This window comes from Electrona antarctica (assembly GCF_951216825.1).
Source record: "Electrona antarctica genome assembly, chromosome: 17".
NCBI lineage: Eukaryota > Metazoa > Chordata > Actinopteri > Myctophiformes > Myctophidae > Electrona > Electrona antarctica.
In genome coordinates this window covers 32,473,797-32,497,471 of record NC_136798.1, presented here as the reverse complement: position 1 = coordinate 32,497,471, position 23,675 = coordinate 32,473,797, and the positions used below count along the sequence as shown (strand labels likewise).

General features: G+C 41.7%; 1 protein-coding gene across 1 annotated transcript in view; it reads left to right on the top strand.

Annotated features, from left to right (window-relative positions):
* Nucleotides 1-909: 909 nt before the first annotated feature.
* The window catches only part of LOC306941077 (palmitoyltransferase ZDHHC14-like), a gene marked incomplete at its 3' end in the record, with an annotated part of 33,413 nt that continues 10,647 nt past the window's right edge, over nt 910-23,675 (top strand). Inside the window, 4 exon segments of the mRNA XM_079526382.1 lie at nt 910-1,790; nt 1,793-1,829; nt 10,412-10,572; nt 20,826-20,984. Coding sequence (XP_079382508.1) covers nt 1,535-1,790; nt 1,793-1,829; nt 10,412-10,572; nt 20,826-20,984 — 613 coding nt within the window. The 5' untranslated portion in view covers nt 910-1,534.

Here is a 23,675-nt window from a genome sequence, read left to right as displayed (position 1 = left end):
AGACTTAATTTTATCCTTCAACTTCTTGTTTATGCCCCCAATAAATATAGCAAATATTAGACCTTCAAGGCTTCACCCATGTTCAACTTATCTTCGTAAAATTGGTCCTATATAATGCTCAAAATGGTAGTTTAAGGACCACTTTTATGAAGATATAGGTTGCAAAGTTCATTATTTACTTTACTTACTTTCTTTTTCCAGCATTGTCCAAATATTTTAACATTTTGGGGGGGAAAAGAGCCAATTTAACACAGAGTGCTCTTCCTTGGCACACCCCACCTGGCCTCATGGCCTCACCTTACTGTTACCATCCATTCACTTCTAATTATTGGAGGAAGAGAACATAAGAAGACGACACACAATTTATAAGAACGTTATAAGACGCCTATGCCTGCCTATATTTTTGATAAATTATCAATCAACCAGCACTACAGTAGCCCTACGTGTATTATATTAGTACTATAGTAGTACAATATAGTACTATTAGTACTATTGTTTGGCCTCTGCATGGATATGTCTGTGTTGTTGTAACATGATGGCATCTCCCTAGGTGGGGGGGCGACGACACATATTTAATAATTAGCCTACAATTTTGAAGTACTTTTATTTGAATGTAGTATTTCCAATTTTCAGTAGTCTAGCCTACTTTTACTTACACTCCACATCAGAGGCAATAAGTACTTCTTTTTTTTTACATTATTATCCTACATTTGATCATTTGAAAATAGCAGATCTGCAAGCTCACAATGCGTTGCATCTGCTATTTTCAAAAGATTTTTAGACATTTTATTTGACCCCCCCCCCCCCCCCCCCCCGGCTCTGTTCTGCAGCGGGTGGGAGGAGGAGGAGGAGGACGAGGAGGAAGCAGGAGGAGATGCTCGGCGTGGGTTTTGCGGAAATATTTCCCCCTCACTCACTCTCTCACTCAGTCACCACCAACAACAAGCAATGCATTCCCACCGCGTTGGATTCATATGGTAGTCATTCCTGCATCCTCCTCCTCCGCACGGTTTGGTTGTGTTATTTATCAGGTCCGGTTGATCATCATCGGTCCATTTCAGAAGACGTTGTTTGTTTGATTGAGGACACTGCTGTGAAGGAAGAAGGACACAATCAGCGCTTTAGCCTATGGAGCATTCTCTCCAGGCTTCTTCTTTGGACCTGACCGTGCTGCTGCTGAAGGAAAGCTGTTTCATGTAAAAGCTACACACCTGAACAGCGTCTCTAGTTTAGGATTCTAAACAACATAAATAGTCGCTGTTGCGGTGGAGAGGAAAAACAATGGAAGAATGAGCCATCACCAGCGGCGAGGACAGAGATCTCACCAGGGTTCCTCCAGTCCTGATGATGGAATACAAACCTTTTAAAGATTGAAATGTGACTGACAAAGGGGGACGGGGAGGAGAGTTGGCCTCGGACATTTATTAATTGAACATAAAACAATCGGATTGATCGTGTTATATTGACCGTCATCTGTTTTGGCCGTCTGCTTGTTTTGTTGGTTGGGAATTGTGCGACATCTTCTTGTTGACAGATGCATCTGGGTCTGGACCAGCAGCAGCATGAGCTCAGCAGCGCCAATATGCGGGAATGCCAGTACAATCAGATCTGCACCCGCAACTCGTCGCCCGCTGGAGCCGCGCCGACGGAGACGCACAAGACGAAGGCGACGAACATTCGGAAGAAGCGGAGGAAATGGGAGCTGTTCCCCGGCAGGAACCGGTTCTATTGTAACGGAAGGGTCATGATGGCCAGACAGACCGGGGTGTTCTACCTGACCCTGCTGCTCATCTCATCTCCGCAACCAGCGGCCTCTTCTTCACCTTCGAGTAAGTGTGAGGAAAAGTAATACTAATCTGATATTTTTTTGCTCTGAGGGAGTGTAAAAAGGCAGCCTAAGGTAACAGTTGTACTCTCTCACGGCCGCCTCTTCACCTTTGAGTAAGTGCCAACACTGAGGAAAGTCATCTGATCATAGTCATACTGATATTATTTTTTACTGTGAGAGAGTGTAAACGTGTAACGTTTTGTGCACTCTGAGTCTTCGAGACGAGTTACAGAATTGATGAAGTGACAGTGGTGGAATTTGGAAAGAAGTACTCAGATTTGTTCCATGATAAGACATGCATGTCTTGTCTACCATGGTATAGGCCTGCTAGTACTGTTTATGTAAAAGTCCTTTATTCAGAAATGTAGGTTATAGCCTATATACCTGAGTAAAAGCACAAAACTATATATCATATTCTATATTTACAATAGGCTGCCAAACTTAAAAGTGTCTGCAGAATGGCCCATTTGGCATTTCACAATTATAGTATTGGGTAGCCTAATGCATTGATGTGTTCATCGTCACTTTAATGTTTGTAAAGGTGGGGCTTACTTTATCTACTGCTGGGTAGCTAAAACTAATCTCTAACATGATCTGTAAATTATTTATATTAATCATCTATAAATCTTGAAGAAACAAAAGTAACTAACTGGTAAATTGTGGTAACCAAAGCTGTCAAATAATTGACTGAAGTACAATATTTTTCTTAGAGTATAAAATCGGAAATAATAAATAACGTAGCCTACAAAATTGTACTTACTGTACAGTAAGTACAGTACTGGAGTACGTACCAAGCTACTCCCACCGCTTGAGTACATCAAAGGTTAAATCACTATATAGCATAGTCATATACGGTCATGATGATCCCCACATGACCTGGTGCCGCCACGCTTAATGAGACAATCCAGCCTTATAATGTTAATATACACCCACATGATGGAAAGCAACACAGACTACAGTATGTTTGATGAAGTACTTCCACTTATATTGTTGAAACTTGCATGGAAAAAATATTTTCATCATGTTCATATATGATGTGTTGGAGCAAAAGACATTACATGTTTGCCCGGGAGGCCGGGACCCAAACTAAAGAAAATGGCAGATCTACAAGCGCACAACGCCACACTTTGCACTGTGTAGCGAGATTGTAGATCAGCTATGTTCACTACTTATTAATTATTTTTATTCATGGAATTTCTTAGATTTGTTTTAAAATTATACAATTATTACCTTTTAGAATAAAAAACGAATCTTTTGAAATATACTATATAATCTAGGAAAAGGAAATGGGATTTTTGCTCGAGTCGTGACCCATACAAATTGGTCCATGACCCACAAATGGGTCCCAACCCACTGTTTGGGACTCTCTCTCTCTCTCTCTCTCTCTCTCTCTCTCTCTCACACTGACTCACTCACTTACTCACTCTATCTCTTTGCCAATATACCAGCTTGTCCATTGTCACTGAAGCAAATCTCTCTGAATCCACTCCAGTACAGCTTGATTACCTCCCTGTTATTCTTTTCTCTTTTTCCTGAAAGAAAAGATCAAGTGGACATGGCATCAGACAGACATTTCATCTCCTCCCCAAACCCAAATGGTCCTGATGTTTCTGTGGCAGACGTCCAGTAGTCGTGAACAGAATAATACGACCTTTCCCTGGCCACTTTAATTTGCTCTGTAGACATTATGCAACCGATAGTAGTGACTAACGTATTCTCAGGGCTACTGGGTTTGTTTACAATATATGAACAGTCTGAGTCTGATCTGATTAAGGCCACAGCACAGTCCAGACAGTGGTGTAAAGTAACTAAGTACATTTTACTCGAGTACAATTTTGCAGTATTTATTTTTAACTTTACTTGAGTATTTCCAATTGTCAGTACTTTCACTTCTACTCCACTACATCTCAGAGGCAAATATTTTACTTGTAGCTTGTAGATCTGCTATTTCAAAGGATTTTCTTTTGTCCTTTTCCTCTCACAACGTGAGCTTGCAGATCTGCTATTTCACATAGCCGAAATATAAAACAGCTTAACACGCAGCCCGCCAGAACCGTAGTAACCGTAGGATTAGATTAATCGTCTAGCCTGCCAGAACCGTAGCCTACGTTTTCCAGGGTTTATATTCTTTAATCCATGTTTTGATCCGATCGAATTGTTATCTGCCGCCCATTAGCATAACAGTCAAAGTGGGACAGTGGCCACGGCCATTTTGAAGATGCGCGCGCATCCACTTGCACTCTATGTGCTGCTTTCAAAGGCCTGTGTCTCCAAATCGGCGCAATGAATGTCGTTTCTGGTTTTTCAACGGCCGACAGAAGGCGCTGTGATACTCGCGGTCGGGTTTTTCCACCACCGACCGAGAGAACAACAACCGGTCAAGACACCACACACAGCATTTTGTCATTGTAACATCCGGTTACGGATATTTGGCTCTTCGAAATAAGGGTTGAGCGCAATAAAACCGTGGCAATGCTCGATAGATTAATTTAATTAATCAATGCTGGCGGCAAAACGGGTTAATGTATGTTTAATATTGGGTAACTAGTCTAGTAGTAACAGAGTAACAAATAATTGTAGTGGAGTAAAAGTATAGAAAATTGGAAATACTCCAGTAAAGTAAAACCTCAAAATTGTAAGTACAGTACTTGCGTACATACTGTACATATGGACTTTCCACCACTGCAATTGGACATGTTTACATGCACTCTAAAATCCGATGTTAACCAAATTATGTGTGTAGACTCTTCGTCCTAGCGAATGGGGTTGTTGATGTGCACTTGTAAATGAACCGACCTTAATCTGATGAAGGCAAAAGTCCAATTATACTGTAGCAATTGTCATAAACCCAGTATGTCTGATTATCTCAATTGGTGTATGGACATAATCTGAATGAGCGTAACCCAATTAGAATATCCCTAGATTGCTTGCACAGTCTTTCATGTCTTTTTTTGGCCAGAGCGATCAATGCGTAACACGATTATTCACAGTAACATGTTGTGTGCTGCGATGTTGCATAAACGCACCCATTGAAGCGAAGCGAGTCAGCGGTCTTCCCCACATTCCACAGATGGAGGCATATTGAATGTCAGATGTTTTGATAGCCATAAATGAATAATTAACTTTGAGTGAGTGAACGAGATGGCAGGAAGGCCTCGTCTTTCCAAGAAACGGCGCCTGACCACTGATCAGTTGAATGCCACAAACTTCTGGTTGATTTCAAACGAAGAGACTTTTCGGGCGTGTGGTCAAACGGTCTCAATCTGGCTGAATTGCACACACTGAAGGCTCTCAGACAAAACCACAGGCCAGATCAATTAGGATTGATTCCTCTCTTTTACAGGACCAGACATCAGTGTCTATTTTTCCCATGAGGGTCATAACTTCTTGGATACCGTTGCTGTTGGGCAGAAACCTCCCATCTCCTGTCCATATTCTAACAGAAATAGTTACATAATATATGGGTCATGCACATAATTTGCTTCGAAAATGTGATTATGAGATTATAGTGATGTAGATGATAAACACAAGGATAATGAAGGCATTTGATTTGTTTTGCAGACACACAATACAAATAAACTGTTTAGGTGCTGTAATCTGAGAGGAATGGGGATAAAACTACCCAAATACTAAAGTAATGACTGGCACAATTACAGAGCACATGCTGTGTTTTCAGTGTAGACAGACAGAGATACCATTAACTTTTCATACATGTCTGACGCACCACAACTAGAATGCTCCAACTGTTTAGGTGGTGCTATTTCTGGATTCCCCAAATGAGGACAAATCTGCCACAGGAAAAACAACAGAGATTGGTCTGGCACTCACTCACCCTAGAGTTGTCCAGGGTGTCCAAGCCAGTGTCAGAGCCCACTCAAAGTGAGACTTTTCTTTGCTGTAAAATAAATGGTAAATGGTGCATTTATATAACGCCTTTATCCAAGGCGCTTTACAGAGATTGTGCATTACATTCACCCATTCACACACACATTCATACACCGATTGCGGCGGAAGCCATGCAAGGTACCAACCAGCACATCGGGAGCAATTTGGGGTTCAGTGTCTTGACCAAGGACACTTCGACATGTAGACAGGAGGAGCCGGGATTCGAACCACCGACCCATGGATCATTGGACGACCTGCTCTACCTCTTGAGCCACAGTCGCCCCTGTGACATTGGAATCTGTTTGTAACCGGAAATAAATCTTCTTGGAAATAAATCTTCCACACTGAAGTTCCAGACTAATATCTACGGAGAGATAATAGTCTGGCCATACTCAGCTGGCAGCATTGCCTGATAAGATTAGTTTCAGATGCTCCAGATGTTCTCAAACTTGGGACGGGAGAGGGGATCCCAAGTGGGGTTGTGGGATGGAAAAATGTCCCCCCCCCCCCAAAAAAAGTCTGTTTTTGTTTTTGTTTTTTAAGTTGTGAATGCATTTTCGTTGTATTCATTTTTATTCTGGCAACAGATATAAGCTATTAAAGCTTATTCCCTTTACAAATGTAGCATTTATGATATGATAAGACACTATTAGCAGGATCACAGCATCATAATTCGATTTTCTATCTAATAAATATTCCTATTCAGGGCTACCAATGTATGCTTTATTTATAAAATAACAGACATTTCCACTATAAATCAAGTGTGTGATTTCTCCCATAGAATGAGGTCGTGGTATAAAACGGTTGAGAACCCCTGATTTAAACCCAAATCTCAATTTGAGAGATGAGGAGAAAGTGAGGAACTGTTTAGCTATAGCGACACTGGTCTCTCTCTCCTCGTCTTTCTTTCTCTCGTCTTTCTCTCTGTCCTTTAGTGTTGATTTCATCATATAATTATGCCGAAAAATGTTCGTTGACTACCTTTTTTTCTCTGACGAAAACTAAATAAATTATGACTAAATGTATTGACGATTTCGTCAACAAATATAAGCTAGACTAATATGTGTGGGATGGACTAGTGGAGAAGAGATCTAGTAGAATGTTTGGTTGCGCTCGGGTGTTTGGTTGTGCTCGGGTGTAGCAGATCTACAGGCTCTGTGAACTTGTAGATCCGCTATGTTCAGCACGCAACCAAGTGTAAAATCAATCGACGCCATCAAGGCCTGCCAAAATACTTTTTTGTCGACAAAATCAACTGTACATTTAGCCGTCTAAACTCTTATGATCTTTAGTCAACTAAAACTAGACTAAAACTAACTTTTCAGATGACAAAAATGTGACTAAATTAAATTTCATTCAAACGACTATGACTAAACTAAATCAAAACTTGCTGTCAAAATGAACACTGCTCTCTCCCTCTCTCTCATGTCTTTCATTGTTCGCACGGCGCCCCAGTGTTCCGGGGGTATCCATGGTAACGAGGCTGCTGTTGTCATGTAGGAACAGCTTGCAGATCTCCTAGGAAACAGCAGGACATCCACTCTCCTTCCCGCCTGTCCGTCTCACTCTCAAGCTTGATTTTGTACTTTGTCGTTCGCCGAAAATAGCGGATCTACAAGCTCACAATGTGTCACGTCTGTGACTATAGGCCTGTCGTAATTATTACATAATCGCGTCATCACAATATTATTTGAGATAATCGCAATTATTTTGCATAATCGTCCGAATGGTTTCCATTCATCTGTGTAATAGTAGACGATCTATAAGCTCACAATACGTTGCTGTTCGATGAGTTGTGCATTTTCTAATCTGTGCATTCCCAATCTCTCGACACCCGTAAATCCGACTACCCAATATTCCGACCATAGAGTCCAATACTAAATATCCTCAATCGCTAATCGTACGTGGAAGCCACGTGGACGGACTAACGGGATGTCAGAATAACGCGTGCCCCCCGATATTAATCCATTGAGACCTGGAACGCATCCATGTCACGTTAGCGTTTAACCACATTAACCATTAACCCATTTTGGGCGGGAACCCCTTTTGGTGTTTTAAACATTGTTATAATTTAGCTATTGAAAAATAGCAGATCTACAAGCTCATAGCGCGCCACCGAGTGGCGCGCTATGAACTTGTAGGTCTGCTATTTTTGAAAAATCGTTAAAATGTGCCTCAAATCTTTCCGAAAATTGTCATGATTTAGAAAACATTTTTTTTTAAATTTCGACGTCAGGCCTGAATGGGTTAAACACTGTGGGAATTCAGAAAGGAGGGGGGACACGTGATCCAGGTAGGATGCGTACATTACGGCAGACTCCGATGCTCTATTGATGTCACAGACTGGCCACAAATCATGAAGGCCGAGGTTGGGAGATCCACAAGAATCACGATTTGATTTGCTTTGAACCACTTTCAACCAGGCATCCCTACATTTTAATAGCAAAAAAATATAACGTATGTACAGTACAAGCTCACAAATGAGTCACGCTCACGACTGCTATTTTTTGCCATTTTTAAAATGGGGTTTAAGCGCATGTTTTGTTTTTGAGAGAGAGTGAATTGAAGAAGATGAAAGGGAGCCGATGAAGGAGGCGGGTTTAGTCAAGGAGCTCTGGTGGGATTTGAACCCATGCCAGCTGCACTGCATGTGGATCCACATGTGAGAGAAATAAGCAATGAGGTCTATGAAAACAAGCCCAAAAGAATAGGCCACATGCAGCAACAGTGCTGAACATATCATCATCACAATCATTTTACACACTTTATCCATTTATCTGTTGGCTATTAAAAAATAGCAGATCTGCTTTGTGCCGCACTGCGAGCTTGTACATCTGCTATTTCTGAACACATTTTCAGGGGGGGGGTGGGGTGGGGGGGGGGGGGGGGGGTGGGTGATGTCCGTGGCCAAATGCATATCAGTTTAGAGGTCCTGTTTGAGAACCACTGCTTTAGTAATCTCTCAAGAACAGGTTTGATTTATTTTCCCCCTTTCTTTGCCGATGGGTTCCCAGATTGCTTTAGTAAAATGTACTTAGTTCCATTCCAGCATATAACCGCCCAGCCGCAGACAGAGTGAACAGAAGGATTGCTATTCATTGTGTGATGGAATGTGACGGACAATTACTCAACAATTATTCAATAAAAGTGCGTAGGATTCACCAGACTCAACTCAATCAAGGTTCACTGATATGAACAGAATTCCCCCTACGGACAATAGATGGCATTTCATTTAGTTCAGTTTAATTTCATTTTACACACAATGATCGAAAAGAGATTGTATTGTCAAGAGGTACATAATTGGATTAAGTCAAGGTTAGGGATCCATAAAAAAAACGCATAATGTCGGCTCTGGGGGGAAAAATGTTTATTGTGAAAATGGGATGATGATAGTTTGCCTGAATTGAATAGAATATTCTGTTTTCCAAACTCTTAATTTGATTTGTTAACGCAAACGCAGCACACCACCAGACAGTGTTATTTATGGAACAGAGTAACAGACTGAAAACAATTTTTCCAACTGACTGAAATTTTTTTTTCCAACTGCTCCCGTGCTTGCGGTTATGGTTAGGTTAGGGTTTGAGGTGGGTTGTCATTTGTCGGACCAATGACTAGTCTGAACTACGACGTACTGCACCCCATATTATAAGCATCCTTTGCTTTTGATTCTCTTAAGGAGCTCTATCTGTGAAACCGAAATGTAATGCCTCAACTCCCAAGTGCTTGTCAGTTTGGGAGGGTCCCCACTGCTCCCCAGTGTCCGGCCTGGGCGGCTGGCGTAGTGATCCGGGCATGGCTGCTGATGTGAGCCTGACAGTGTGTCGCGGGTTTGCGTCCCGATCCCAACGACCTTAGCTGTGTGTCACTCCCCATATCTCTCTCCCCATTTCCTGTCAGACTACTGTATTGTATACTATCTAATAAAGGAAGAAAAAGCAAAAAAATAAAATGTTCTCTGTTTTATGAAGGCAGGTTGACTGGGAGGTCATTGACGTCACTTTCACTCATCAGTGTTTGCTACTAACCCGCCCACAACCACCTACGGTGAACATTATAAATTTAGTAGTAGTATACCTGAATCCTCATGACGCACATTCTCAACTCACAAAATAGACAAGTTATTCAAATTAACTGACGATATGAGGTACAGTAATCTCCCAAGGCTGATAAATAAGGCAGAGAAAAGTGTGTGGGAGTGGATATACTTTATCAATTTATTTTTCATCTAAGAGAATTTGCTCCCAGCACCATAAACATTTTTGTTGGGTGCATGTTGTTGATCTCTCCCTAAAGCAAAGTATTAATCTCTCATAATAAACACATACACCCTTAATTATTCAACAAACAAGAAGTAATTGATATTCAAATATCCATTATGACTGCAGGCAGTGTGAAAACACGGGGGTCCCTTGGCTGGTGGGCGACGGATAGACTCGAGCCTGGATCCTAAGAGTATATAATTTGCGTTTGTGTTGGGGAAATAAGTACACACATCATATCGATAATGCTATAGTAAATCAAAAACATAATTAATATATTTCATATAAGGTATGATCACATACATTGACATTATAACGGGTGGTTGTCACAGAAGTCTTACCACCTACCGTTTGGTGCATATCAATTTGTGGTTCCTTGACATGAAAAAGTTTTGGATAATATGTCGTTGACAGTATATCGTGTGTGTGTGTTTTTCAGCTGTCCGTTCCTGGCGTCCAACCTGAGTCCAATCATCCCGGTGATTGGCGGGGGGCTGTTCCTGTTTGTGCTGGGCATGCTGTTCAGGGCCAGCTTCACGGACCCCGGGGTCCTGCCCCGAGCCACGGCCGACGAGGCCGCCGACCTGGAGAGACAGATCGGTGAGTGGACGAGAGAGCTGGGCAGTTAATATATATATGTCCATATTAACCCATTTAAGACCTGAGGCCGATTCTACACATGTCTTCTGAATCCATATCGGGATCTCAGACTTCACGAGATACTTATCTGGGAATTTGGATATTGTCCCTTTCTCAATTTTAGGCGGTTAACTTAAAACGTGCCTGATTAGGGGGTGGCCCAATAGAGTGGTTAGTACACGTACCACATGGGCTACGATGGGTAATAAATTGCTCTTAATAGCCAGGGTATATGAAGCATGTCACATTTGATTGCCATCTTGACTTTGTAGCTGATTTCTGCCTGTTTTCGTTGGCCTTGAGATAACGTCGTTATGAAAGTGATTTAATTTATGAAGCTGATTTAAGGCACGTTGGCAAGCGCGCGCGCGTGTGTGTGTGTGTGTGGTGTGTGAGATGTTCCGTTAAGATGTCCCTGTAGGAACCCTGTCTGTGTCCTTGACAACAGAGACACGAGGGTCAGTTTGACAATTATCCCAAAATAGGGACACCACGATGATCTTATGAAATGACAGTCTGTTGTCATTCATCACTGTTGTCGGGCAGAAACCTCTCATCTTCAGATTCTAACCTTTTGTGGGGTTTGACTTTTTTTCAACATGCAACATGCAACTAAAGCATCACGTCTTGAGCTTGTAGATCTGCAACTTTTCTACTGTTGAACTTGAATCGTGAAAAGTAACAGTTTTAGACACATGAGGCATGTGTACATGTTTTACTTTTTTGTAATTCTTTCTTTCTTTCTTTCTTTCTTTCTTTCTTTCTTTCTTTCTTTCTTTGGTCAGTCTGTCTCAAGTCAGACTATTTCAGGGTCAGTCTGTCTCAAGTCAGTCTGTCTCAGGGTCAGTCTATTTCAGGGTCAGTCTGTCTCAAGTCAGTCTATTTCAGTCTATTTCAGGGTCAGTCTGTCTCAAGTCAGTCTATTTCAGGGTCAGTCTGTCACAGGGTCAGTCCGTCTCAGGGTCAGTCCGTCTCAGGGTCAGTCCGTCTCAGGGTCAGTCTGTCACAGGGTCAGTCCGTCTCAGGGTCAGTCCGTCTCAGGGTCAGTCTATTTCAGGGTCAGTCTATCTCAGGGTCAGTCTATTTCAGGGTCAGTCCATCTCAGGGTCAGTCCATCTCAGGGTCAGTCTATTTCAGGGTCAGTCCGTCTCAGGGTCAGTCTGTCTCAGGGACAGTCTATTTCAGGGTCAGTCCGTCTCAGGGTCAGTCCGTCTCAGGGTCAGTCTATTTCAGGGTCAGTCTATTTTAGGGTCAGTCCTTCTCAGGGTCAGTCTGTCTCAGGGTCAGTCCGTCTCAGGGTCAGTCCGTCTCAGGGTCAGTCTGTCTCAGGGTCAGTCCATCTCAGGGTCAGTCCATCTCAGGGTCAGTCTATTTCAGGGTCAGTCCATCTCAGGGTCACTGTGACAGCTCAGATCAGATTAGATAAGAGGTCTTTGTTGCTCCCTCCTTCAGACAGCGGCTCCGTGCCAACACTAATGACTTCTACACACTCAGCTCTGTAAAGGCACAACCAAGCTTTCATGTCTATTCTTAGGACAGAGTTTGTTGTTTGTGGTTTTGCACCCTGTGACTCCGAAAGGATGCGATTATCTGTGTGTGTGTGTGTGTGTGTGTGTGTGTGTGTGTGTGTGTGTGTGTGTGTGTGTGTGTGTGTGTGTGTGTGTGTGTGTGTGTGTGTGTGTGTGTGTGTGTGTGTGTGTGTGTGTGTGTGGCGGGGGGGGGGGGGGGGGGGGGGTACAACACCACGCCTCCGTCGTGGTCAAAACAGTAGTCGTGTAATATGTACGGAAGTGCAATTCCGTACATATTTACGTATTGCTGTGAGATCTGGTTGGTTCAAGAAATAAATAATTCGAGTGCATCACAGTTTAATGTCAGGCATTTGTCAACGCTGTGGTTTGGGGTCTGCAGATAAGCTTCCGCTCAACCCTAACTTGAGCTAGGAATAAGTTGAGACATCGGGCTTCTAATCAACATATTTCTTTGTAATGACAAATGGCAACAATGCACTGTGACACATTGTGACACCCAGGGTTAATGCGGTTAACATTCTTTATTAAATTGTTAAAGTAGATAATTGACACTGCAAAGAAACCTCTTATCTCCTTATTCTAACTGTTTTTTAACGTCCTACTTGATCATACTACAGCGTCACACAAAAGCATCAAAAGTAGCAGATCCGCAAGCTTGAAGCGATCAAACTTGTGGATCTGCTACATTTGCTATTTGTTTCCTGAAAAGTACTGTAATCATTTTGGACATGAGGTTTCTAACTTTCCACCCGACAGAGACAATATTCTGCTTAACGCAAACACAAATATGTGCATAGTTCCAAAACAGACCAACTTTTTTGTTCAATAGTCAAATCACCATAGATTGAACCGACTTGAGGAAATGACCAAATGTGGTCATTATTCTATTTTCGTCAGATTTATGGAGCAGACAAGTCAGGGGAGTTATTTTGTTACTGTCTCTGATTTGTTTGTTTACTCTCTGACGCACATTATCTACAAATAACTTGGCTCATTTCCTGCGTAAGGGGGATCGGATGAGTGTTGCCATGTCTGCTTATTATAAACGACTTTGGTCTTCTTTTTCTATAAAGTCAAATGTTGGTAGTTGCGAGTTAAAACACTTATTTTCCATGTGCAACAGACAATAAACATGCATGTTGTGCATTGTACTGTATTCAACAATTCGGGCTTGTTTCTAAAGTGTAGTTTGCTTATTTGGGCTTGTTTCCTAATGTTTAAAAGTGATTCTCAAAAATGTTCATGCCAAATATGTATTTGTCCGCAGAACCCCACCTGAAAATTCGCATATATCCAATGTATAAAGGTTTAAAGTATGTTCATGTAGCCTAGTCGCTTCTTTTGGGCTCGTTTTCTCAGACTCGGTTGCTTGTTTCTCTCGCAAAACCTGTCAACGCTGGTTGGGATGCACGGCGGCAGCACCAGACAGGACATGTGATTCTTCTCCAAGTTAAAGGAGCTGAAAAGAAAAGAATGCCTGTGGTGATGAATCCTATTTTTAGCATTGTCTCTAAACAGATTAATAACTAACCTCTGGGCTGTGTCGGTGGATGGATATGGCTTGGGGGACCTGAGGGGTAAATGCATCGGTCCAGTCTTGTGTACATTTGATGAATCGTGAGTCTAAATTAGACTCCCTGTATTATTCTGCACAACCCCCCCACCACACACACACACACACACACACACACACACACACACACACACACACACACACACACACACACACACACACACAGCTAAACATATTCTTTAGCATACCCTGCTTTAACCACATGAGCCCTAGCATCCCTCTTTCTATCCCTAGCATCCCATACATCACATTGCTGTTACAATGGAAAATAAATACTCGCCAGACCCGTTCAAGTGAATGGCTTACACTAGAGGTCCCCTCCGTACAATCTGAACTAGGAAAATCAGCTTTTTGCTTCGATGCCCCAACCACATGGAACACATTACAGCAAACACTGAAAATTGGTACCCCAATATCTTATGGTCAATTTAATAACATGCTTCTGAACCTCCCTACCTCAATATGTAACTGTTGAAAACTGTTTTTTCACTGTCTGTATAATATGTCTCTATGTCCTTACGTGAAGATTTGATTTGTGTTTTATACATACATAAATTGTCTTATACTGTATGTAATCTCATCATTGAAAATGAGGGAGAACCTCAATGCTCTTTTCGAGAATAAATAAAGGTTTCAATCAATCAATCAATCCCCATGTCATCATAGACGAACATTCGGCAAAAGATTTATGAACATGTGGCGAGAATAGCCACGTTTAGAAGCGGTTTTATCATCAATATTATTATCTTGTTGTATTGTATTGTTGTGTTCTTTGCGGAACACATCCCACCAACATTCCGCTGCTTGTACTTGTAAAGGTGTACTTGTAAAGGTGTACTTGTAAAGGTGTACTTGTAAAGGTGGCTTACATGGGCTTGCCTAACCCAGCGGTTCTCACACGTTTTCATGTCCATGACCTCCAAATTGAAATGTATTTGGCTGCGGATCCCCATCTGAAATTGTTTCACGCCAGGAACCCCCAGAAGGGACTTGGGACAAATGCAACACTTTCAAGATCTACTGTATATCTGCTATTTTATTTTTGAGTGGTGCAACCACTCCTATAGACATGCAGCTATGTGTGTCCCTGGCTGGGTCCCTGGCTGGGTCTGTCCGAGCATGAAAATAACGAACCAAGTGTCACTGTTGTGCAGGCGCCCTGGGCGCGTTCCTGTGGTTCTGGAACTTCCGGGGACCCCCCCGGGGACTCCCACCTGGAGTTGCACCACTCACTTCACACAGGTGTGATTTTGAATTATACAAAGTATAAAATATGGTTTAAGTGGTTAAAATGATTGTGGCAATTTATTCATTCGTTTCCCCAAGGACCCCAGGGCTCCACATTGAGACTCCACATTGAGAACCAACAATGGCCTCCTAACCTAAGAAAGTTCAGAGAGGACAAATGTGTGGCCTCAGAACTCAGTGGAGTTCTGATTATGCCAAGCCCCGCCCACTCCTGCCTAGCAACAACGCTGCTCACTGGAGCGTTGTAACAGAGCCATTGAAATAGAAAGAGTTGTGCCCTCTCTCTCATCGCGGCCACAAACGTAGTGCTTGTTTTAACACTTGTTTTGTTTGTAACTCTTCTATCTCAATGGCTCTTATTTGTATATATCAGTGGTTCCCAAACCTTTTAAGTCAAGACCCAAAAGATAAATTAGATATGCTTGACCGGGACCCAAACTAGTCAAAAAACAAAAAAACAAGATATATTAATAGAAATAACATTTGTTAGATTTTATTTTATTTTATTAAATACCTTTGAAATGTTTTTTGGAATTGTTTTTAATTGATGAAAAGTTGAGACTTTTTTGGTTTAAACTTTTTTTTTAATCTTTTGAAATTATATATTTTTTCACCAGCCTCCAATGTGCTTTGACACGTTTGAGATTTTGACACGTTTGTCATTTCTGCCGACAGACAGTGGACAAAGTGTGTACTATCTCTCTCTCCATTAGTTAATTGCCATCTGGCTGTGTTTGTTGTTATATCTATGCGTGTAATGACAGTGCTTACAGTACACTGTTGTTTATTTTCGGACAGTGGCGCTGCTGGTGTGGAATAGCAAATGAGGGACAATACAGATGGCCTGTTAGGGAGGGTGATTATCTAACGTTTCCCAAATGGTTGGTCGGGGACCCAACATGTGGGCCACGGATAAAAAAATTGGGTCGCGAGTGAATACCCATTTGTTTTGTCAATTATTATTTTAAAAGATTTTCGGGTGCAGTACAGTTTATGGTTTAGACTAGCCATTGGTTAGACCAGTCATTAGTCCTACAACTACAACCTATCTCAAACCCTCACCCTAAACCTAACCTCCCACGGGGCAGCACACCTAAACCTAACCCATGTCTAACCAATGACTAGTCTAAACTAAATGCACCCCAGATTTTCAAGAAGATTACAAAAAATCAAGTTAAACTAATTCAAAACTGTTTTTCAAAATAATTAATTTAAAAAAAAAATATATATATATATATATATAATATTTATATGAAATTAATTTTATATGAATATATGAAAATAGCCCAACTACGAGCTCCTAGATGGGCTATTTTCACTAGTTTGAGTCCTGGGGAGACACCAAATGTATCACGTGGGTCTCTCGAGCTAAAAGGTTTGGGAACATCTTCCTGTTAGGTTAAAACATGTCGTCCGTTTCTCTGTCCGTGGAGGGGTAAATCAAACCATGCGAAAAGCACATTTATTGTGCTGTGGGCAGCTGTTTTCCCAGTTTCATATATCGTTGAGCCGTGCACCTTGAGACTTATTTAATCTGGATTGTTTCAGCCCAAGGACCCCTTAGCTGAGAGAGAGAGAGAGATGAAGCAGAGACCCCCCACTACATATTGTATAAAATTGTGTTGCAGATAAAAAAGAAGAAAATAATCATAGATAGCTTCATAGACTTGTTTGACAGCAGTGTTATGTTGGATTCACCTTAATGTGTCTTTTTGTAAAACAAAAAGCCTGCTCTAGGCGAATTATCTATAGCAAACTATATTGGAAATAAAACAATATCGAGAGCACATAGTGTCTACCCGTGTGTCACCACACGTTGTTATGTCAGAACTTTGTTTGGCCAGTCAGAATATCTCAGTGGTGAGAGCAGCCGATGAAAGGTTCTGACAGGCAATGCCAAAGTTCTGAATGATGTCATTTTGTTCTTGCCTAACCTGTCTGAACAAAACTTAGAATGTTGGCCTGAGTATATGTAGTCTGCTTAGAGGGAGACAAATATTCTCTTGATTCTCGATGCAGCCAAAGAACTTATGAACAGAACTGTGTAAAATACTCTTATTCTGTGAGAGTCTCCGTAGATAATGGTGTTGTCGGGGTGGGGGGGGACAAAGGAATGGTCTTAATCCTTCCTTTGGGACATCATCCTTTCCTTTCCTCATCATTCCTTATCATTACTTTAACCTTTTTTGCTCTATTGACCGAAACGTTGCTTAAATGAAGTCGCTCCCTATTGTGCAAGTGTAGACGGTGTGCAGGTCATTTTATTTAATCCTATATGTCTGATCCGCGAAAACTTGAATAACACACTGATACGGGCAGCGCACCCCCTGCGCCTCCGCCTCCCATCTTCTGCGTGTGTGTATAGTGTCATTGTGTCAACACATCCAGAGATGACAGATCAGAATCACACACACACACACACACTCGCGCACAGCCGCACACGCAACAGAGTTTTGGTATGGAATGAACATAATATAGTAATTAGGCCTGCATCGCTTTGCCCAAAATATTGAATTATGAAAAGGACCGCAATTGGAAAAAGCCCTGCCACTGGCTCCCATTTGTTGAAGAGACATCTATACATTTTCAAATTATATTGTTGTTCTGCTTAAATTATCGCTTTGGCTAAAACGGCTATGTACATATAACTACAGGCATTAATAACTACAGACATTAATATAGTCTACCGCATATGTACAATTATATAGCCTACATTTAACAAACAAGCTTGATTGACATTTGTAAATGGGTCAATACAAAAACTGCTACGAGGATAAAACCAGAAAACTACTAAGGCTTCTTTACATCAGGTATAAAGTAAAAGGAAAACGTGACAACCGTTTGGAAAAAAGGAAGAACTGAACAGAAGAACTGTGAGGCGGAGGCGCGAGGGGTGCGCCCGTATCAGTGTGTTATTCAAGTCTTTGTGTCTGATCCCTGCCTACGCACCAGTCTCTGAGTTGATCAGCTATGCATAAGACTTTCCTTTTAACAAATGTTTGCAACATTTTTCTACACTACAACAGAGACAATTCAGCTGCATAGTCTGCTATGATTTTCTCTCTACATTAACCACTTCATAGACCTTAATATATAATATACATACTTAATATACTTATTTTCTATGCCGTAATCTCTTCTTCAGCTTGGATAACAGCTAAGAAGTCATCATTCAGCCTCTCAATCTGACTGCTAAATCCTATTACTTGTAGATTGATAACCGAGTATAATTCACTAATCTAGTTTAACTCGATTCTAATCCTGATCCAATCAAGAAGGTCCTCTTATGGTCTCAGTCCTTTTTTTCCCTTGCAGCCCCCCTTCTACCAGTGTTGCCATGTCCGCTTATTATAAGCTACGTTTAAATCGATTGTAAATATTGGTAGCTGTGGATTGCCTTTTTTGGGGGCTTGTTTCTAAAGTGTAGTTTATTTCGGCTTGTTTCCTAGTGTAATATAAGCCAGTGGTTCTTAAACATTTTAATGGCAAGGACCCCCAGATTAATATGCATTTGTCCGCAGACCCACCCCCACCCATCTGTTTAAAACATATTCAAAAATTACCTATTTTTATAAAAAAGATATTTTCTATTTTTTTTAATTGCATTTTCAAATAGCCGTAGCCTAGTCACTTCTTTTGGGCTTGTTTTCATCGATCTGGTTGCTTATTTCTCTCGCAAAATATGGAAACACTGCTTACATCTGAGCCCCCCTACACGTGTACCTCATATGTCCAAAACTGTAACTTTTCCAGATTGAAATAAAAAAATACCAAAAGTAGCAGATCTACAAGCTCGAAACACGTTGCTTTGCGCCACGTTTTGACGCCTTTGTGTGACGTTAATTTACAGGGGGAAAAAACATTCTGCCCGACAGCAACGAAATGGTAACAAAGATGGCAATTGAACATGAAAAAAAAAACATGAAATTGTGACTTACTTTCCCATTGAGCATTTCTCATGCTATTAGACTAAAATACGTCTAAACAGTCGTCTAAAAATGCGTTATAACTGGTCTAAAAATGAAAGTGTTTTTTTGCGGTTTAGGCTTAGATTAGACGTTGAAACAACGTAGTTTCAACAGATTATAGTTATAGCCCGGTTTTAGACGGATGTCTAATAGCCGGCTATTGCTCAGTGGGTTTATTGAACCAGTTTGTTGTGATCAAACTGGTCAGTCTCCAGGGACCTCCAGGGACCTCCGCTGAAGAGACTTAGCAAACAGTCTGGCTTCAGCGCTGGCGGACGAAATTCTTCATGACACGGAGTCTATTCAGACACAGTGTTGTGGTTTATTGACTCAGATACGCAGGAGCTCAGGCTCAGCCCATCAGAACAAAGCAAAGATAATACAGGGGGAGTGGATTGAGTTGACAGCTAGACGGTTTGAGATATGGTGTACAATGTTCCACCTGTCTGTCTGTATTCCAGCAAGCCAACATGCACATCTCTATACATTATGAAAACAAATACATGTTGTACTCGAAAAGGGCATAGGATGTAGCTTTAAACGTATCTAGTCCTACCCCTTATATTGCTAATTGCTCATTGTTGATTTCAGTCAAATATCATTTAGAAATACAATTAAAGAATAATAATCTCTGAAATGAAAATACTATGGAGACGAGAAACAAGCGGAAACAAAACAACTTATTGTGTTCATCTTCAGAGCTTATTACAATATCTATTCAATATTTCAGTCAGGACAACTCAAGAATGTATGGAATAGATATTTATTGAATATAAATGAGCAATATGTTTGGCGATGAATGGGATCTGCTTTTTAGGTACTCAGATCAAGCGCATCAGTCCCGGCTATAGGGACTCCGAATCCCCCATACCAAAACATATGGTAGCTGGGGTGGAGGAGGGTGAGCAGCAAGGTTTGTATACAGCAGCGCAGCAGATATAGCAGCAGCAAGCAAGCAAGCAGGAGGAAGAGTGGATGAGAGCGTTATGCTGAGGCGGCCCAATTAAGACCCCCATCGCCCAGGACGAAGTTCTTTGTCCTTTCTATTAGTAACGCCCGGCGCCCAAGACGAAGTTTTATCCAAAAGACGAAGTTTATTGATATGAAAACCGATCGCATCGCTCCACAGCCTAGGAGCGCATGTTGCGCAATCCTTGATGTTGCGCAACAGTGAGACGTCATCGAAAATGTTCCCCCCCTGTTTAGCCGACGACAACGAAAATCTTAAAACGTTAATAACTCGGGATCTAAATCAAACTGTCTAATTATAAAAAAAAGATCCTGTGCCCTCCGCTGTCCAGTCGCTAGTCGCGATAGATTTATTCTTACCTCCCGTTGTTGTCGATCGCATCTAGAGTGGTTTGGCTACATCTAGCTGCTACAGCCACATCCGGTCCGTCTGTAAAAGTGCTCCGTTACTATAAATCGACTGGGCGCTATAATTTAATGGATTAAATAACCCTGGGCAATTAAGGTGTTAACGGCCGGCAGCGACTGCACTGAGGTTTCCTGACTGAACTTGCTCTGCGCATGTCTGTGACAGGCGCGATGCTCATGTTCTTTTTATACACTTTAAAAGTTGAGTGATGTCTATCAGTGGTTCAGGAGGTAGAGTGGTAGCTTGGGAAACTGCCAGATGGGAATTAACCGCAAGGTCCCCAGTTTTCGAACCCAGGCTCCCCCAGAGTTAGTGTCGAAGTGTCCTTGAGCAAGTCTCTGAAACCTTAATTGCTCCCGATGTGCAGGTTGGTCCCTTGCATGGTTTCCTCCGCCGTCGGTGTGTGAATGTGTATGTGAATGGGTGAATGTGAAGTACATTGTAAAGCGCTTTTGGAGAAAAGCGCTATATAAATTCAGTCCATTTACCATGATCTACCTGTGTGTTTGCTCCAGACACAGCGAACTGCTCCAGTGGTCCGGGGTACAGGCCTCCTCCCAGGACCAGAGAGGTGCTGATCAACGGACAGACGGTCAAACTGAAGTACTGCTTCACCTGCAAGATCTTCCGTCCGCCACGGGCCTCCCACTGCAGCCTGTGTGACAACTGTGTGGGTGAGTCTCTCACTGGGTTCTTAAAGGGCTAGTTCAGATTTTTAGACTTAAAGCTGTAGGAAATACTTGCCATTAATATAGTGGTTGCAAAGGTATTAATTGATTCCCCGTGGTGAGAGTTCTGGTCTTGTTTTGGTGAATAGCCCGCTAGCATTTATTGAAAAATTAGGATCTAATTCACGACAGCATTTTTCCCATTTGAGCTCTTATTTTGAAAAGCCACATTTCCAGTCTACCGGAAGTGAACATAACCTAGGAAGCTGAACGGAGCCTGGACAGGCCTTGTTTACAATATGAATCCAAACCGGGGCACTGGAGAGCTCCACATCGTCGGCTATGTGCCGTCAAAGAAACGTTGTTTTGACCAAAAATGCCATCTGGGACAAGGAATAGGAGATACAGTACAGGCCATTGAAAGAAACGGATATAATGGATTATAATGGCGACGGCGATCTAAAATGGACGATCCAGTGCTGTGACAACAACATAGCTAGCTAACCGGCTAACGTAATTAGCATTATGGCTTGATCGATCGAATGCACTATAAAAGGACAATTGCCATTAATCAACGGCAATGGCGGTAAGCGCTGTATTAAAACATAGGCTTCAATTGACCTACATCTACGGCAATGGCGCTGAAAGAATGAAGTAGTTCCGGTCATTTTATGGTGGTCTGGGGGCCACACATAATTTTTTTGTCACAGAGGGGTCACAGTTGAAGAACGTTGCGCTATATGGTACAAATAGGCCAACAATACAAATGACACTAGTTTTGTGGATTCATTTATTTTTAATGAGTTTAAGAAGTCTAAAAATCAGAAGTAACCATTTAAAGGAGAATTCCGGACAGGCCCTTTTCATACCATAATCTGATATTATTATATTAACCAGTGGTAGAGGCCAAAAAAAATAAAAATAATAATAATCCATCTCTAGCACACAGTAGCTCTGAGCAGGGATGTGTTTTTATCGTCTGTTCACCTTTTACGGAACAGACTCTGTGGAGACATTGACATTATGAAAGACAGATGTTAAAAACAAAAGAAGTTCAGCGATCAAAATAAGTGATTTAGCGATACGCCCGCCGTGCACGGTCGGAGCTGTGGTGCTCTCGGGCTGTTATGATGTCGGGTGGAAACCTCATGTCCAAAACTGTTACTTTTCAGGATCCTAAAACGGCAAGAGTAGCAGATCGACGAGCTCAACACACGACGCTTCGCGCCATGCACGTTTCGAGCTTGTAGATCTGCACATTTTGATGCCATTGTGTGATAAAGAATGTTGTTAATTTATGAAAAAACACAAAACGTTAGAATATGGAGATAAGAGCTTTCTGCAACAGCGATATATAGCTAAAACTATAGCTAACTAAAACGACAGACTTATGCTTGTTGCGTCAGCTTAATAGCCACGAGGGTCCACAGATGGTGTACGTTTTCTTTTCTTTTTTACAACAATATGGTGTCTGCAGGCACGCACGCGTTCCACAAATTTGAGCGTGCACGACTAACCTCATGCCTTGCACGCAAATTCATCTCCTCCGACAGTAACAGCACTTTATTTGCTATATTTTATTTACACTGGGGTTCTTTTCATAGGCTTTTAACGAGTTATGAAGATGCGAGTAGTAGCGACGGATCGCCTCACACGACCTCTCCTAAAAAAGAAAGAGAGAATCCCATGTTTCTGTCTTAGCGTGTGAGGTCAGTGTACATCGTTCTGTCTTAGCGTGTGAGGTCAGTGTACATCGTGAAGTCATAAAACCCGAGTGTCTGGGCCGCGTCGCACCACATGACATGAGATGGTGACCAGTATTGCCATGTCCTCTTATTACAAGTAACTTTGGGCTTGTTTTTTTTTCTTTTTCTATAAAGTCGCTTGGTACTGTAAAGTATAAATAAATATTTGTAGTTGTGGTTTGTGGTATTTTTGGGCTTGTGTAGTGCTTATTTGGGCTTGCTTCCTGATGTTGTTTAAACACTTTTTCATGTCAAGGTCCCTGTGTGTTTTGTGTATTCAGAATGCTTAAATGTTCCACATTTTTGGCCTGGGCAGTTAGCTCATCCATCTGGGCTGCGGGTTCGACTCCCGATCCCGACGGTCAGTCTACTTTCATCCTATCAATAAAGGCAGAAAACGCCAAAAATATCTTTAAAAAAAGATATATATATTCCACATTTTTCCACATCAACAAAAACGAAATACCAGGTCTACAAGCTCACAATGTGTCGCAGATGCGATGTGTTTGTGAGTTGTAGATCTGCTATTTTCAAATAGCTGCGTGTGTGTGCTTATGTGGCCTACAGTATAGTCGCTTCTTTTGGGCTTCATACAATCTGGCAACACTGTTGGTGACGAAGCTTACGCCATATGACGCTAGCATACTCTCGGGGCTAGTATATAATCTGACCTTTGAAGATGAGAGGAGGCCTGGCTAATATTAATAGACATAAAATCATTCTTTAACATCAAGATCGGTTACGTCAGTTATTCATGCTCTGGTGTTTTATGTGCAGTATCTGAAGTCGAGCTACTGTGAGGAAAATTGGTGACAGAAAATTGTCTCTGTCGGATGTAAACCTCATATGTTACTGTTGAAACCAAACCGTTACTTTGAATTCAAATTCAAAAATATCAAAAGTAGCAGTTCTACAAGCTCGAAAAGCGCCGCTTCTTTTCATGAATACGCTC